Source organism: Schistosoma haematobium, chromosome ZW, assembly GCF_000699445.3.
Source record: "Schistosoma haematobium chromosome ZW, whole genome shotgun sequence".
Lineage (NCBI taxonomy): Eukaryota > Metazoa > Platyhelminthes > Trematoda > Strigeidida > Schistosomatidae > Schistosoma > Schistosoma haematobium.
The window spans coordinates 49,210,799-49,224,838 of record NC_067195.1 but is presented as its reverse complement, the minus strand read 5'-3'; the positions used below and the strand labels follow the sequence as shown (position 1 = coordinate 49,224,838).

Genomic DNA, 14,040 nt, shown 5'->3' with positions numbered 1-14,040 from the left:
ATTCTGTTAAATGGGAGAAGAAATAGCCATCCAGGTTATAGGGAATAATAAAAACAAGAATAACGCCTACTTTCATAACTCTGTCTAACTCAGCTATTATTATTTTCCCTAAACATTTGAATAATGTATTTGGCATTCATTTCATTTTTAATGTCTCTTACTTAATTCATATTATTTATACATGATATCATCCCTGATCGAACAAAGGTATTGATTACTTCTGTCACCCTACATTACTGATATGAAGATTCCCATTACTGTTACAACTTTATTTGATTTACGACCGGAATTAAGCATAAGTTACATACTTATCAAAACATTAGGAAACGTATTCACTTTAAAACACTAAATTCATATTTTGCATTTATAATAATTTATTTGCCCTAAACATATTTATTCCCTTAGACCAATAGTTTGAATTTCCACATGTAAAACCTGATGTAAATTTATTGAAGAGAATGTTCATCGTTCACGAATTTGTGGATCTGTAAATTAATTTATAACTAATGAAATATGGAAAACGCTTCTTAATTAGGACACATTTTATTAAAGAGCAAACATATGTTGTTGTTCGCTTCACACTGATACTTGGTCACAAACATAATCGAAACAGAAAGATCTTAATAATAACACAATAGTGAATCTTGTAGAACTAAAGTTGAATCAAGTACCGAAAATGTAATTACACTCACCAAAAGGTAATTCAATCATTTACTTTTCTTGAACTGCCTAACAAGTTATAGTCATTGAATATTAGTTAACTAAAGCCTTAATTTTCTTAACTACTAAACGATTTCGGATATCTCATTGTAGTCAATCAAGTAAGTAAGTAATATCATCACGTAATGCCGTCATTTAAATATTTAAGACCAAATGAAAATAAACTAGGTTCCTTATCTGATTTATTTGAACACATAGAAACTAGTACAAAGGGGCAAAGACTACATATGTGCCACACAAGTCACTTGATTTGTGTATAGGCTGCCCGGACGCCCAGACCGAAGTAGGTGAATTTCTTAAGAGGTCACACTCGGGAACCTTCGACCTAAAGATTTGATCCACAAGGCAGTGGATCAACATAAGGAGATGTAGTCCCATGGTGGCCAGTGATCAACAATTGGTTCATACGCCATTTTCTCCTCAGGATCTTAGGGTCCATGTGCAGCACCTGTTTGGAATCGAGGTTTTTCAACTCCCCTAGGTGGATCCTCAGTATCCACTAACCTGGTTAAAACACCGGACATTCACTTTTCGTCCTTTCAATTTCGTAAACAACACCCCCGGCGCGTGAAGGCAGTGAGTAAAACTTCTTTGGCAGTAGCTGTATACGAGTGGTCATGTGAGAGCATTTCGAGAGAGCTGACTCTCCCTACCCTCGGTCGTACCAGGGCACTTGGAGGAGTTCCTTATCTACTTCTCAATGTTCAACGTGTGTGAGTTATAAAGTATTTTTGAAGATTTATTCGTTCATTTATTAGATGAAAATGGTATGTAAGTGCACAATTGTCGCTGAAGATTTTATTTCAAGTTCTAACTTTCAGTTTAATTGCTTTTTCATTCAGCAAGTTAAGATGATCTGGTTGCACATTATTGTGCTCATAGAAGATATGTGTAAACAGCTTTCGATGATCGGAATGAAAACTCTAGTGAAAAACCATTCTTTATATGCAGCAATAACCCATTGATCGGACCAAAAACGAAAATGCTAGATATTTCAATTTTATTGAACATTGAAAAAAGATAATCTCAGACAAATCTAATCAATAAGCCACATTTGAATAGAAGCATATCAGCTACAAACCATAATGAAATTCATTGAAAGCATGGAAAAAGAAAACAACTTGATTTAGTAAAATAAATAAATCAAATTAGAAACTTACTGTTTTCCAGCTATTTGACTAACAGCTCCGGAACTCCATAAATCTGTTGAACTCATATTTACACGTGTAAAAGATGATCGAGTCAAAGTATTATTATTATTGCTTTTTTTTGTTGCCACAGTACCAACTAAAGCACATGGTACAATTGGCTCATGAATAATATTTGATGGTAAGGAATCGATTGCAACTATTTCACGTGTATTTATCAACGTATAACCATCAATAACATAGAAATGAGCTTTACCAAATAATAATAAACCTTCATATATATCTAAACCTAATATACGTGCACAACGATACATAACATGTAATCTTTCACCAGGTTCCAATAAACGCAAGATAGCTTCATGACCAGCTAATTTATCTTCATTAGTACCAATAAAATTATTCATAGGATTTGGTATATCCTTTATAACATTTTGATAAGTATTAGTAGTATTGGTAGCATTACTGCTAGTAGTGGTATTATTATGTATATTGATATTTGAAGTATCTTTTATTAAATGTGACTGCTGCTGATGTTTAGTATTTAGATTTGACGAACAACGAATATCGTCAGATTGATCTAATTGTTGTTTAGATGATGACGATGATGATGATGAATCGACATCATCAACAATATCACAATATGAATTGAATTCATCCGGTTCTTCAACAAATGATTGGGTTGAAATAGTCACTAATTCGTCAAGATCATCATTTCTACGCAGATGTGGATCAACGCATACAGAATTTCGTGTTGAACGAATTAATGAAACTGTTTCTTGTAATGATACTGAGGACGAGAAGAAGAAGATAGAGGAGGAAGGAAGAAATAAACGGAAATAAACAAGAACTGTTCGATTATACGTTGATAATAAAAATAATAATAAATAATCCCTACATTACAAATCAAAGATGTTTAAAGATAAATTAAAGCAGTTATTCGATATAAATGCTTTGTAAATTGTAAATGTTTAGCCAATCCACTTAAGAGTTAACAGAACGAACCATGAAGAACACAAAATGGTTAATCAAGTTGAAATTATATAGTGTGTAAATATATTCTAAAATGGTGGAGATTTGTAGCTCAGGTCAGTCAGTCAGTCAGTCAGCTACAACGTAGCTCAGGTGAATGATTTTGGTGGAGTTCCGTTCTCTGAGATGGAGGATTTGGTCGTGGAGCTTTCATCGTTCATCTGAACGACATCATCAGCACAAACGTCTACCTGAAGTTTGTGCTACTGTGTAGTCAGTTACACGATGCAAATTATGTTATATAAGTATCGGAATAAGAACAACAATAAAACAATAGAAAATAGATCTACAATCTCATTTCGTTTTCTCATTGGACACTAGATTACAAGAAACTCAAAGATAAATAGGCGTTTGTTTCATGATCATTGGATCCTAAAGCCAATAAGCAGAACAGTTAATAAGCTGGTACAATAAATAAATGCTCTTATAAATTATCTAACCGATCATGAAAAATCAAAAGAAATGTATTCTATTTTTGCAGATATGACAATAACCATGTTCATACTGAAATGGAGGTATTTTTCTAAAATAAACTTATCCTGTCAACTTTGCTTAGCAAATAACTGACAAGAAAAAAACCTCAAAATATAACGAATAACATTTTTGTTAACAGCAATAAATTTGGAAAGAAAAACAGCTAATCAATCACGTACTTCAGAAAAAAAGAGCAGATATTAAAATCTTGTAATTAGAGAGAGTTAAACTATCTACTTCTAGTTTTAATTTCAAGATTGTCTTAATCTGAGGCTTGCGGTATTGATGTTTATTGCCTTTCGTAGTAGATGTAAGTGCATTGTGTGCACTTGCTGGGTCATTGAATTACCTTTTCTTTTGTTCTTGTTTTTTCTAGACTTCACATTACTCTGCATAGCACGTGAAGTAACTATTCGTTAGACGCCAACTGCTACAGTAATAAATTATCTATACTTACTGAGTACAAATATAATTTTGTGATTATAGTACAAAAAGTTATAATTGGCTCAAATTTATAAACTGACTGATTCAGAATGAAAAATGAATATCACTTGTTAGTGTAATAATTCTGTCTTTTTACATACTTTAATATAATTATATCATTCAGGTATTACATAACTACATACTTAGTTTACATGTTTATATTTTAAACTTTGACTAGAAAACTCTGACGAAGAGCAACTTTAAAGAAAAGGTAAAAGCTTGTTAACCAGTAATAATAGATGAACATTCTTTGAATAGCAAAAACTGATGATGATCTTGATCTATAATGCAAGTACGTGTTCCCAGATGGTATGATTTCTCACCTTGAACTTACAACCGACTGTTTTTTTATAAGCAGAAGATAATCAATCAAGTTTAACGGAGAAACAGAATAATAAAATAAATGACAGTCACGTAATGCGTGATATATATATAACTCACATTCCAAACTCTCTGGATCCAACGACTGACTTAATTCGGTAAATTCAGAATCTGGTGTTACTGTTGTACAACAGTTCAAACTATCGTCATCATCTGTATGTTTTTGTTGTTGATCAATATCAGTTGAAACGGGGCCATCAAAACACGATTCACTAGGCTGTGATGTTTGGCTTGTTGCATTATTGTCTGCCTCCTCTAAAATTTCAATGATTTCTTCCAGTTTCATAGATTTGCTAAGTTGTAACCATGTCGTTAAAGGACCGTAATCTTCATGAAGTAAACTTTTTGACTTGTAATTAAGGAAATAAAGTTTACTATCACGACTACGTGGTTTTCGCGTTTTGGTTAGCGTTGATGTATACGGATGATACTTCTGCAAAGAAATAAAACACTGACAAAAATTCTGTAGGCGGAAAAAAAAACAGTTCAACAACACGATAAGAATTTGAAACAATTAACTTTGAAACTAAACCAATTACCAGTGATTTCATGAATCCATACAATAACACTTAAAATTGTACTACATAAAAAGTTTAAATCATGAAATAACACGAGAAAAAAACAACTTTAAACAGTGAAATAACCAAATATCACTTGAACACACGACATCAGGTCTAGATCTTGTGATCTTTCAAGCGCCAGTCTTCTGAAATTTCAGTCTTCAGTTACAACATAGGACCAGGCACATATATACATCGGTCCAAGTTGCCATACCTCATTAGCACAACACGATTAACACCGGATTCATAAAGTAGTTAATTCAATGGTGATAATATATAAAAGAAAGATTGCATATAAGGACACAGTACAGGAAGAAAGAATTAGTTCGTAGAAAAAAAGATATGAAGTGGTTTTAATCTCTTAGTTTAAAGGAACACAAATAGTGTGTACACCGACGCCACTGAGATCGATTCTGAGACATGTCACCAAGAGTCTCCAACTATTGGTTACGATAGTCACACGGACCCCAACCAAGTAGTCCACATCTACTAAAATGGCTCAGACTAGAGGTTAGTGACTTCAAGCACTGATACCACATTTTGGTTTGGCCGAACCTAACTTTTTCCCAACCATCTTCAACACCGGTTAGCATTGCACGTCGTGGTAATCGGTGTTCGGGCATGCGTAACACGTGACCCAACCATCTCAGTCGATGAAGATTCACAACCTCATCAACTGATTTACCATCGTTCCCTAATACCCTGTGTCTAACCTCGCTATTACTTACCCGGTGATCGCAGCAGATGCCAGAAATATTACTAAGACATCTGTGGTCAAATATTAGTAACTTAAGAGTATCTTCTACTCTTAATGGCCATGTTTCGCAGCCGTAAAGTAGAACGGAACGAACTGCTGCGCAGTATACTCGTCTTTTATTGATAGACGGATATCTCGCCTTCCCCAAAGGTGACGTAAGTTGGCAAAAGCCAAACGAGCTTTTCGAATCCGTGCAGATTTCGTCAGACACCAACCCATTAGGGATGGTCAAACTTCCAAGATAAGTAAAGTTGTCAACGCGTTCGACTACTTCACTCCCTATCCTTACTTCAGGTGTTAACACAGACCAGTTCTGAAGCAACATCTTGCATTTAGAGGGAGAGAAACGTACCCCAAACATTCTGGCATCGTTCCTCAGTGTTACCAAAAGATTCTGTATTTTACCAGCGTCTTCACCAAACAGGACTATATCATCTGCGTATTCTAAGTCGATAAGAAGACCTCCTGGTGGGAGATCAATACCCGAGAATTCAGTCGACAAGAATGTTATTTCCATCAGTAGGTCTGTGATGAAGTTGAACAAAAATGGAGAAAGTGGACAGCCTTGACGGATAGCACTTGAGGTTGCAAACGTAGATGACAGTTCGACAAAGGTTCTCACTAGACTAGTAGTGTTCGAGTAAAGAGCCTTTACAAGGTTTATGTACTTCTGATGTACACCTTTTAATGACAGACACTGCCACAGAATCTCGCGGTCTACCGAGTCAAATGCTGCTTTTAAGGCAAGGAAGACCACCATTGTCGAACGCCGATAAGTATGCCTGTGTTCTAGAACCTGACGAACGGTGAATATGTGGTCAATGCAGCCACAACCAGGTCTGAAACCAGCCTGATTTTCACGTGTTTGCAGTTCACGAGTCTTAGTTAGGCACCCGATAATTATTGCTTCTGAAGTTTACCAAAACCAAGTATCAGAAACCTGATTTGTTTGTTCAAAAGGACATTGTTTTTTTCTTTGCGGTCACAAACATTTTTTAATTACACCAGAAAATTTTGTTCAATTCTTTCTTCATTGAAATACATCATTACGTCTTTTTATTACGAACAGTAATCTTGTTTTAATTAACTAAGTTCTATTCACTTTATTATTATCTATTATTAGAGTTTAATCATTATATGAAACACTAGTTCTTAGGCTTTTGGGCTCTTGTTGCAATCAATGTTGTAGAATGTCCTTTTATGTAAGATATGCATTTACAATATTTTATTCAGTCTATAAAGTTTATTTACACCTTTGCTATAACTATGCTGGTGTGTAATCAAAGCAACTACCAAAGAAACTCTTTTATGTATGTAATTTGAACCCATTTTTTTAATTATCACTTTAAATATTACAGGTAGTAAACAGCCGACGACAAATAAACGAAATAAAATGAATTCATATTATTTTGCTAAAGAATTTTCCTCTTGCTTTCTTTAATATGAATAAACAGTCAACATTAGTGCTTAGTAATGATAAGTTAAGAAAAACGTCCCATAAATTAAACTGTTGAATATATTATTGTACGATAACAAACAATAATTGCAAGCAACTGAAGGCGACGACTTAAACTGACTCTGACCTCGTACTTTAAAATACTAAATTACCTGTCGTTTACATTCACCGTTTTAATCCAGTATGCAGAATCACCGAGTTATTACCGTTCGTAACTCTTTATCAGAAGTCAAACTGTTTCCTCCTAAATCTACCGGTTATATGAATTACTGTGTAAATAAATCTTCGAGGCTTTGAAATGATTTAATACAATATATCCGTGGAACGAGATCATTATTATCGTCGGCCATCAGACACAAAAACGACTACAGCTTTTTTATCAATAACGATAAATCTTGAGGGCATGAAAATAGATATCAAAATAACGGTGATTAGTTTGAGTGTCATTCATATATGTGATCAAATGTCTACGCGTACTTTTTTTTCTCCAAATATATGAAGATATGACGTGTTTAGAAGCAAATTATCTCAGTCTGTAACTACATTCGGACTTGAACCTAAACTATTGATAGCGTGATTACTAGAGCTCATTGTTATTAAAAACATAGTGCACAAGTAATTGACTTTAATATCCATTTTAAGCAACCAATTACATCAATTTTCAAATTATCAATTTTATTGGGGTGACAGTTTTAACGTTTGAACCCCTTTACCTAGCTGTCTTCAAAAATAATTCGCATTTACATTTAATCCACTCTGGACATACTAATTTGTTATCCAGAATGGTATGATTCACATTGTTATGCTTATCTTTGTTTTTATCTAATCTTTCAACTTGTCTAGTTGACCTATATATTTATGTATACCATAGCTTTAGCGAACTTCATAGCATTCCCTAGAATTTTTCTAAATCAACTTCAGAATGAAATATTAGTCAAAAATGATCAATTTCAATATGTATATGCTCAGAAAGATTATTTTTGATGTGAACTTTATCAAAGGTTATTTTACAACATGATGTCAAATGTTGAATAATAATAAATAAATAAATAAACAACACTTCAACATAACACTAAAATCAGCTTTATGAAGTGTTCATATTCAATAATATATGCATGTACATGGAAAAAATTGTGTACATCAAACGGGTTGATCATATGATTCCATCTATCATGATAATTAACGAACTGAATTTTTGAATATCATTCTGTATTATTAAGAAAACGTTAATTCTGAGTTGTTTTAGAGAGTTTGATACTTCTCCAGTTAATTGATACAGTGGTACATATTAAGTGAATTTGAATAAAAAAAAAACCTCAAGCTATGAATGGTATTCCATCAAATATGTCGCTAAGTTAACATCAACGTCAACTACTAGAAATGTTCACTTTTTTAACAAATTTTTCCGATTGTCTTACTACATACAATGTAATCTATCAATTTTAAACAGAAATATTTCAATTTATTGATCACTCGATACCGCTGAATATCATAATGATTTTAATCATTTTCATCCTTGAATTGCTTCCTTAAATATTCTCCATCATTGTTATAGATACCTTTAACGTTTGATAATGATATCAAATAATATATCGCTATGCCGAAAATAGTATCATTTCTTGACTTGAAAACTAATTAGGAGTATCCAGTCGGTTACACACGGACATTGATGACAAAAAGAGATGAGTAAAGTGTTATAATAATAATAATAATAATAATAATAATAATAATAATAATACGATTTCCTTTATTCAATACTTTGAATTTTGCCACTACGATGAACTTTCAACTTCGCTTGTAGCCTCGCTAGGAGATAGCAACTACACTCCGTAAAAAAACAGATACTAACCAGAGGAAGGAAGTCCCAGAACCAATTACGTAGTATTGCAACAAGTGTTTACGTAATATGCATTTATACATTGTGATTATTAAGAAATAAACTTAATAAATCTAATACCAATAGTCATTTTCAATAGCGAAATCATCCTAACAGTTCAGCTGCTGCGACTATCTTTGTTTTTATCCATACCATATATAATGTATGATACACGAACTAGTTGCATCTCACTTCTTCAGAGAATAGATCAGAAGGAAAATGAGTCAGCAACTGTGATGCTTTCGTTTCAGTTTTTTTAATATTTAACGTTGCAACAACCTGTAAAGCTTTTTACTTGAAAAATGTGAGCCAATGAAGTTACTAACTATAATTGTTCGATTAAAACAACTATAAACCAAGAAGTTTGGCTGCAATATTTGTAATTAGAAAATAGGAGACCGAAACGTTCAGGTTTGTCTTCCTAATCAGGAAACAGCTGATAAATTCATTGAAACTGTTAAACAACAAGTATTGATCATAAAGTAAACATTACTTACATCACTATTTGGAGAACGAAGCAATAGACGCGTTAAATAACTTGGTAAGTAAGGATAACGTAAATTGAATGATTTATTCAAAATCATACGCTTTCTCATTCTTAAAGGACCTTCAGTTGGGTCTAGTTCCCATTTAGCTAAAGGATCCGGTGTAACTCTGCCCCATAGACCACGTTCTCTTGTCAGTTCATTTTCAATTTTTTCCCATTCAATTTCAAGATGACGCTGATTAAAGGATAAATTCTGAAAACAAAATAAATGTTAATTTTATGTGATACGATATATATCAAGGTAAAAAAAAAACAGATATCTGGAAACCGCACACACATATATAACTGTCAGCGAGTAACCTTTAATTCAGTGGACAAAAAGTTTACTTTTAATGTGTGATTGTGGAGATTGATAGAATTGAAGTTTACAGCACAGACAGATTTTAGTTACAAAAATTAAAGACCAGAAAGTCTTGGGTTCTAACGTCGACAGAATTGTGCATCGACATTGATGTGAGGACCCAATTTCATAAATCCCCTATTTAATCAAGTCTAAAAATAACCTGACATATCCGTGCGAAATTTGATTAATTGATTACTTATTCTAGAAAATAACGATAATAAGACTACAATCAGTTATTTATGTCGTTAGATGGACATTTTTCGAAAAGTTCAACAGTATCACGCTCGTCACGAAATATTAGTCTTGGGTTCATTCCTGTATAGATTCATCATTATGAATTGAAGACGAGTATAAAACTGCATACGAAAATAGACCTCTCGAAAAAAGTTGTTGATGAACCTTACTTTTATTGCCGTTACATTGATATTTTCACTATCGTTGGTTTGAACATTTGTTGTTAAAAAGCACTAAGAGTTCTTTTTTCCCAAAGTTCTGCGATCACATTCGCATGTGAAGAGCAACTCGATCACAAACTACATCTCCTCAACGTTTTGTTGAACAGAAAAGAAAGTGGTTCTATCAGTAAAAATGTGTATAAGAAAAGTTCTTCAGCAAGCCAGCACACACATTTCATCAGCTGTGTATACATTCATTACAAGAGAAACCTAATCAGATGTCCTGCAAATAGAGCTTGAAAGATATGCTCAGACGACATTGTTAACAAGGAACTAGAGCTTATCCATAAAATGATGACTGAAATATGTTATTTACAAGGTTTTCTGTGGAAACGTTTGCATGTAATAAACAGGAAAATAACAAAGTCCACAGCTAGTAGGAAACCCATCTTCCTGAAGCTACAAATCAACGGTGATATGTCTGGTGATGTACTACAGGATAGACTAATCAGACCAGTGAAGAGAACGTTTGATGCAGCTAACCACTGTCCATCGTTCTCGACCCGACCTATGATGATTCCACAACTAAGGTACAAGTTACATGGTTCTGCCACATTTATCTGTATCTACGAATTCAGCTGCTCCTGTGGAGAAAGCTATATTGGGAGTACAACCAGACAATTGAGCCGACAAGGTGGTGAACACCTCCCATCGTGGTTAGGAAGGAGTATCGTCAAAACAATACGCAGCTCTGTTCTACCACACCTGATCAATAGCAGTCATGTAGTAGATAGAAAAATGTCATTAAAGTGGCTTATCGTTTTCTAACTAGTTCTCCTTGCAGGGTTCCATTCGTCCCTCAAACATAATAGAAGCTATAGGAATTCGAGTTAACAATCCCATTCATCGTATTCATAAGAAATTCGTAACATCTTTATCTATTCCTTGGTTTAATTAACCTTAATAAACGATTTTATTTGTTATTATTTTACAAAATCTTTGTTCGTTTATTTTTCTTTAACCTCTACGTTTTTCAAATATACGCCTAACTGTCCAACTATTTGAACGCTTTTTATCACGTAATCCTATAGTCATTATGGATGTTATTTCAGGATCTATATTTTTCAAGTCATTGACCTATTTCCCATCATGAAACATGAACTCAAGCCTTTGCTATTCTTATCACAACTAATACACCTGTCATCATTCTATCGATTTGTACATTTTACTTATTATGTTTATTTGTGTAATCTATTCCACGGTTATCACTGACTTAGAATTGCTTTGATTGGTTTAATAATTTCGTATATACATATAAATATTGCTGTATATTAGACTAAAGCCTGATGAGGATCTGATTAAAAACAATATTGTTCTCTTAAATCTGTTGTTCTAATTAACGATATGGGGAATCCTAGCAGTTTAGAAACACTTCAGTGAAAATCTCGAGTAATGAAAAATACGAAACGTACAAATTAACTTGAAATTCTAAAACAACTTACTTGATAAAATTGTGTTTTTTGTTGATCAAGTAGTTCGTGAATGAAATTTAGTTGATTCGGAGCCCATAATTGTATAGCCTATAAAACAAAACAATGTTAAACGGTTTTCAAGAAACGAAAACATATCAACAATTAAGAAAGGTCGGTTCAGCAAAGAGTTCGTTTTTCGGCGAATTCATTTTCAAAGCTGTACAATCGCAAATCATATATACCAAATTTTTAGGATGATAGTAATTACAATAGTAGTGACAATAAAATTCTGTTAAACATTGTAACAGAAAGGTAGAAAAGTGTTCCTGATATAAAAAATAGTGTTTCAATACCTTTGTTGATTGTCAATCCACAATTATTTGAGAATAAAATCGTAAGACTTTTAATTATTATACATCTCCCTTTCATTCCAATACCAATAATCTGAAAATTACTAATAAATATATAGATGCAGTTAAAAAAATTAACACTAACAGCTTGTTTCAGACCCCTTGTCAATTTTGAGAATATAGAAGTGCATGTCAACGCCCGACTTTAGTGGCGTTTTCTGGTCCTTAAGATAGCATTCGACTCTGTTGACTGATGTTTAGTGGGTATGCGTCATTAAATGAAATAAAAAAATAGAATAAAAACTTTGTGAAAGCTCTCTAAGAGAAAACTATTGGTCAAGTCAGAGCCTAAGAAAAATTGTTAAATTGATGTAGCTACTGACAAAATGCTTAGTCTGATGAATGCCCTGAATAACAATGAAAGTATGTTTGAGATATGCTTCGCTCCCTCGAAATACAGGAAAGGTCTAGAGTAGTTGAGTGACATGGCTCATAATCAGTCACAAGGGTGTACACCCGTTCATTTTTTTATCTGGAACACGAGTATCAATGTTTGTCCATATACACCTCTTTATTCTATCCTTTCAAACTTTATTCTTAGTATTTAGTCTTCCTCACCATGATCGCTACTACAATTAGTTCAACTCTTTCACTAATCATCGTGTAAATTAAGTATTGTTATGCTGATATGGTCTGACAAATTGAGCTAAAGTAGATTGGTCCCAGACTCTTAGTTTATTACAACAGGCTGAATAATTAAAGTATGCAATGTCGTAAAAAGAAGTAACCATGACAACCGAAAAAGTTAACAATAGATTGACTTCCAATTTTAAGTTTATTTGTAATTCATTTTTTTCTCGTCAATGTTAAATGATAAAATATCATAGCGTCTTCTCAACAATAATGTTCAACCTTTATTGACATTTGCTTGAGATTAATTTGAGAAAATCCTATTTGTACAACCCTTGAATAAATGGAAAGCTCTTTTCCTACTGAAAGTTTATAGACTGAAAAAAGTACTGTTTTTATACTCTTATTAATTTTCTGCTGGAAATACCGGGTGAGTAATAGTGAGGTTAGACACAGGGTATTAGGGAACGATGGTAAATCAGTTGATGAGGTTGTGAATCTTCATCGACTGAGATGGTTGGGTCACGTGTTACGCATGCCCGAACACCGATTACCACGACGTGCAATGCTAACCGGTGTTGAAGATGGTTGGGAAAAAGTTAGGTTCGGCCAAACCAAAATGTGGTATCAGTGCTTGAAGTCACTAACCTCTAGTCTGAGCCATTTTAGTAGATGTGGACTACTTGGTTGGGGTCCGTGTGACTATCGTAACCAATAGTTGGAGACTCTTGGTGACATGTCTCAGAATCGATCTCAGTGGCGTCGGTGTACACACTATTTGTGTTCCTTTAAACTAAGAGATTAAAACCACTTCATATCTTTTTTTCTACGAACTAATTCTTTCTTCCTGTACTGTGTCCTTATATGCAATCTTTCTTTTATATATTATCACCATTGAATTAACTACTTTATGAATCCGGTGTTAATCGTGTTGTGCTAATGAGGTATGGCAACTTGGACCGATGTATATATGTGCCTGGTCCTATGTTGTAACTAACTGGCTGACTGACTCTTATTAATTTCATAAATACAAATTTTCATACTGACTAATCAGTATACAGTGTTAAAGGTTATTTATTCATTCAATAAATAAATAGATAAATAACTATAATACTAATTAAGTGGTTCATTCACTGCTTTCATTGAAAGGCTTTCAAAGAAAATACTTTGTGAATACATCAGCTTCAGCATTCTATAATAAATCTCAAAACAATTTATTCATTTAACAAATATTGATGATTGGTGAATATTTACTGGAAAAAGAAAACACAGATCTTGAAAATCCAACATAATTTTTAGATCAAATTTAGTCAAGATAATAAAATGTTTGGATAAAGTTAATGACAAATCGAAACGATTGATAAATGTAAATTTACTAGTTAGTCATGAACTAATGATCTAAATGAAACAGAAAAATCA

The 14,040-nt window shown here is 33.3% G+C and overlaps 1 protein-coding gene across 1 annotated transcript in view; it reads right to left on the bottom strand.

Moving 5' to 3' along the window:
• WDFY3 (WD repeat and FYVE domain-containing protein 3) overlaps positions 1-14,040 on the bottom strand; it is a 108,798-nt gene that overhangs the window by 32,436 nt on the left and 62,322 nt on the right. The window contains exons 34-37 of the mRNA XM_051208673.1: positions 11,672-11,749; positions 9,382-9,624; positions 4,296-4,668; positions 1,881-2,655 (exon numbers count right to left, since the gene is read on the bottom strand). Of these exons, the coding sequence (XP_051071719.1) occupies positions 1,881-2,655; positions 4,296-4,668; positions 9,382-9,624; positions 11,672-11,749 (1,469 nt within the window). The remainder of the gene's footprint in view (positions 1-1,880; positions 2,656-4,295; positions 4,669-9,381; positions 9,625-11,671; positions 11,750-14,040) is intronic.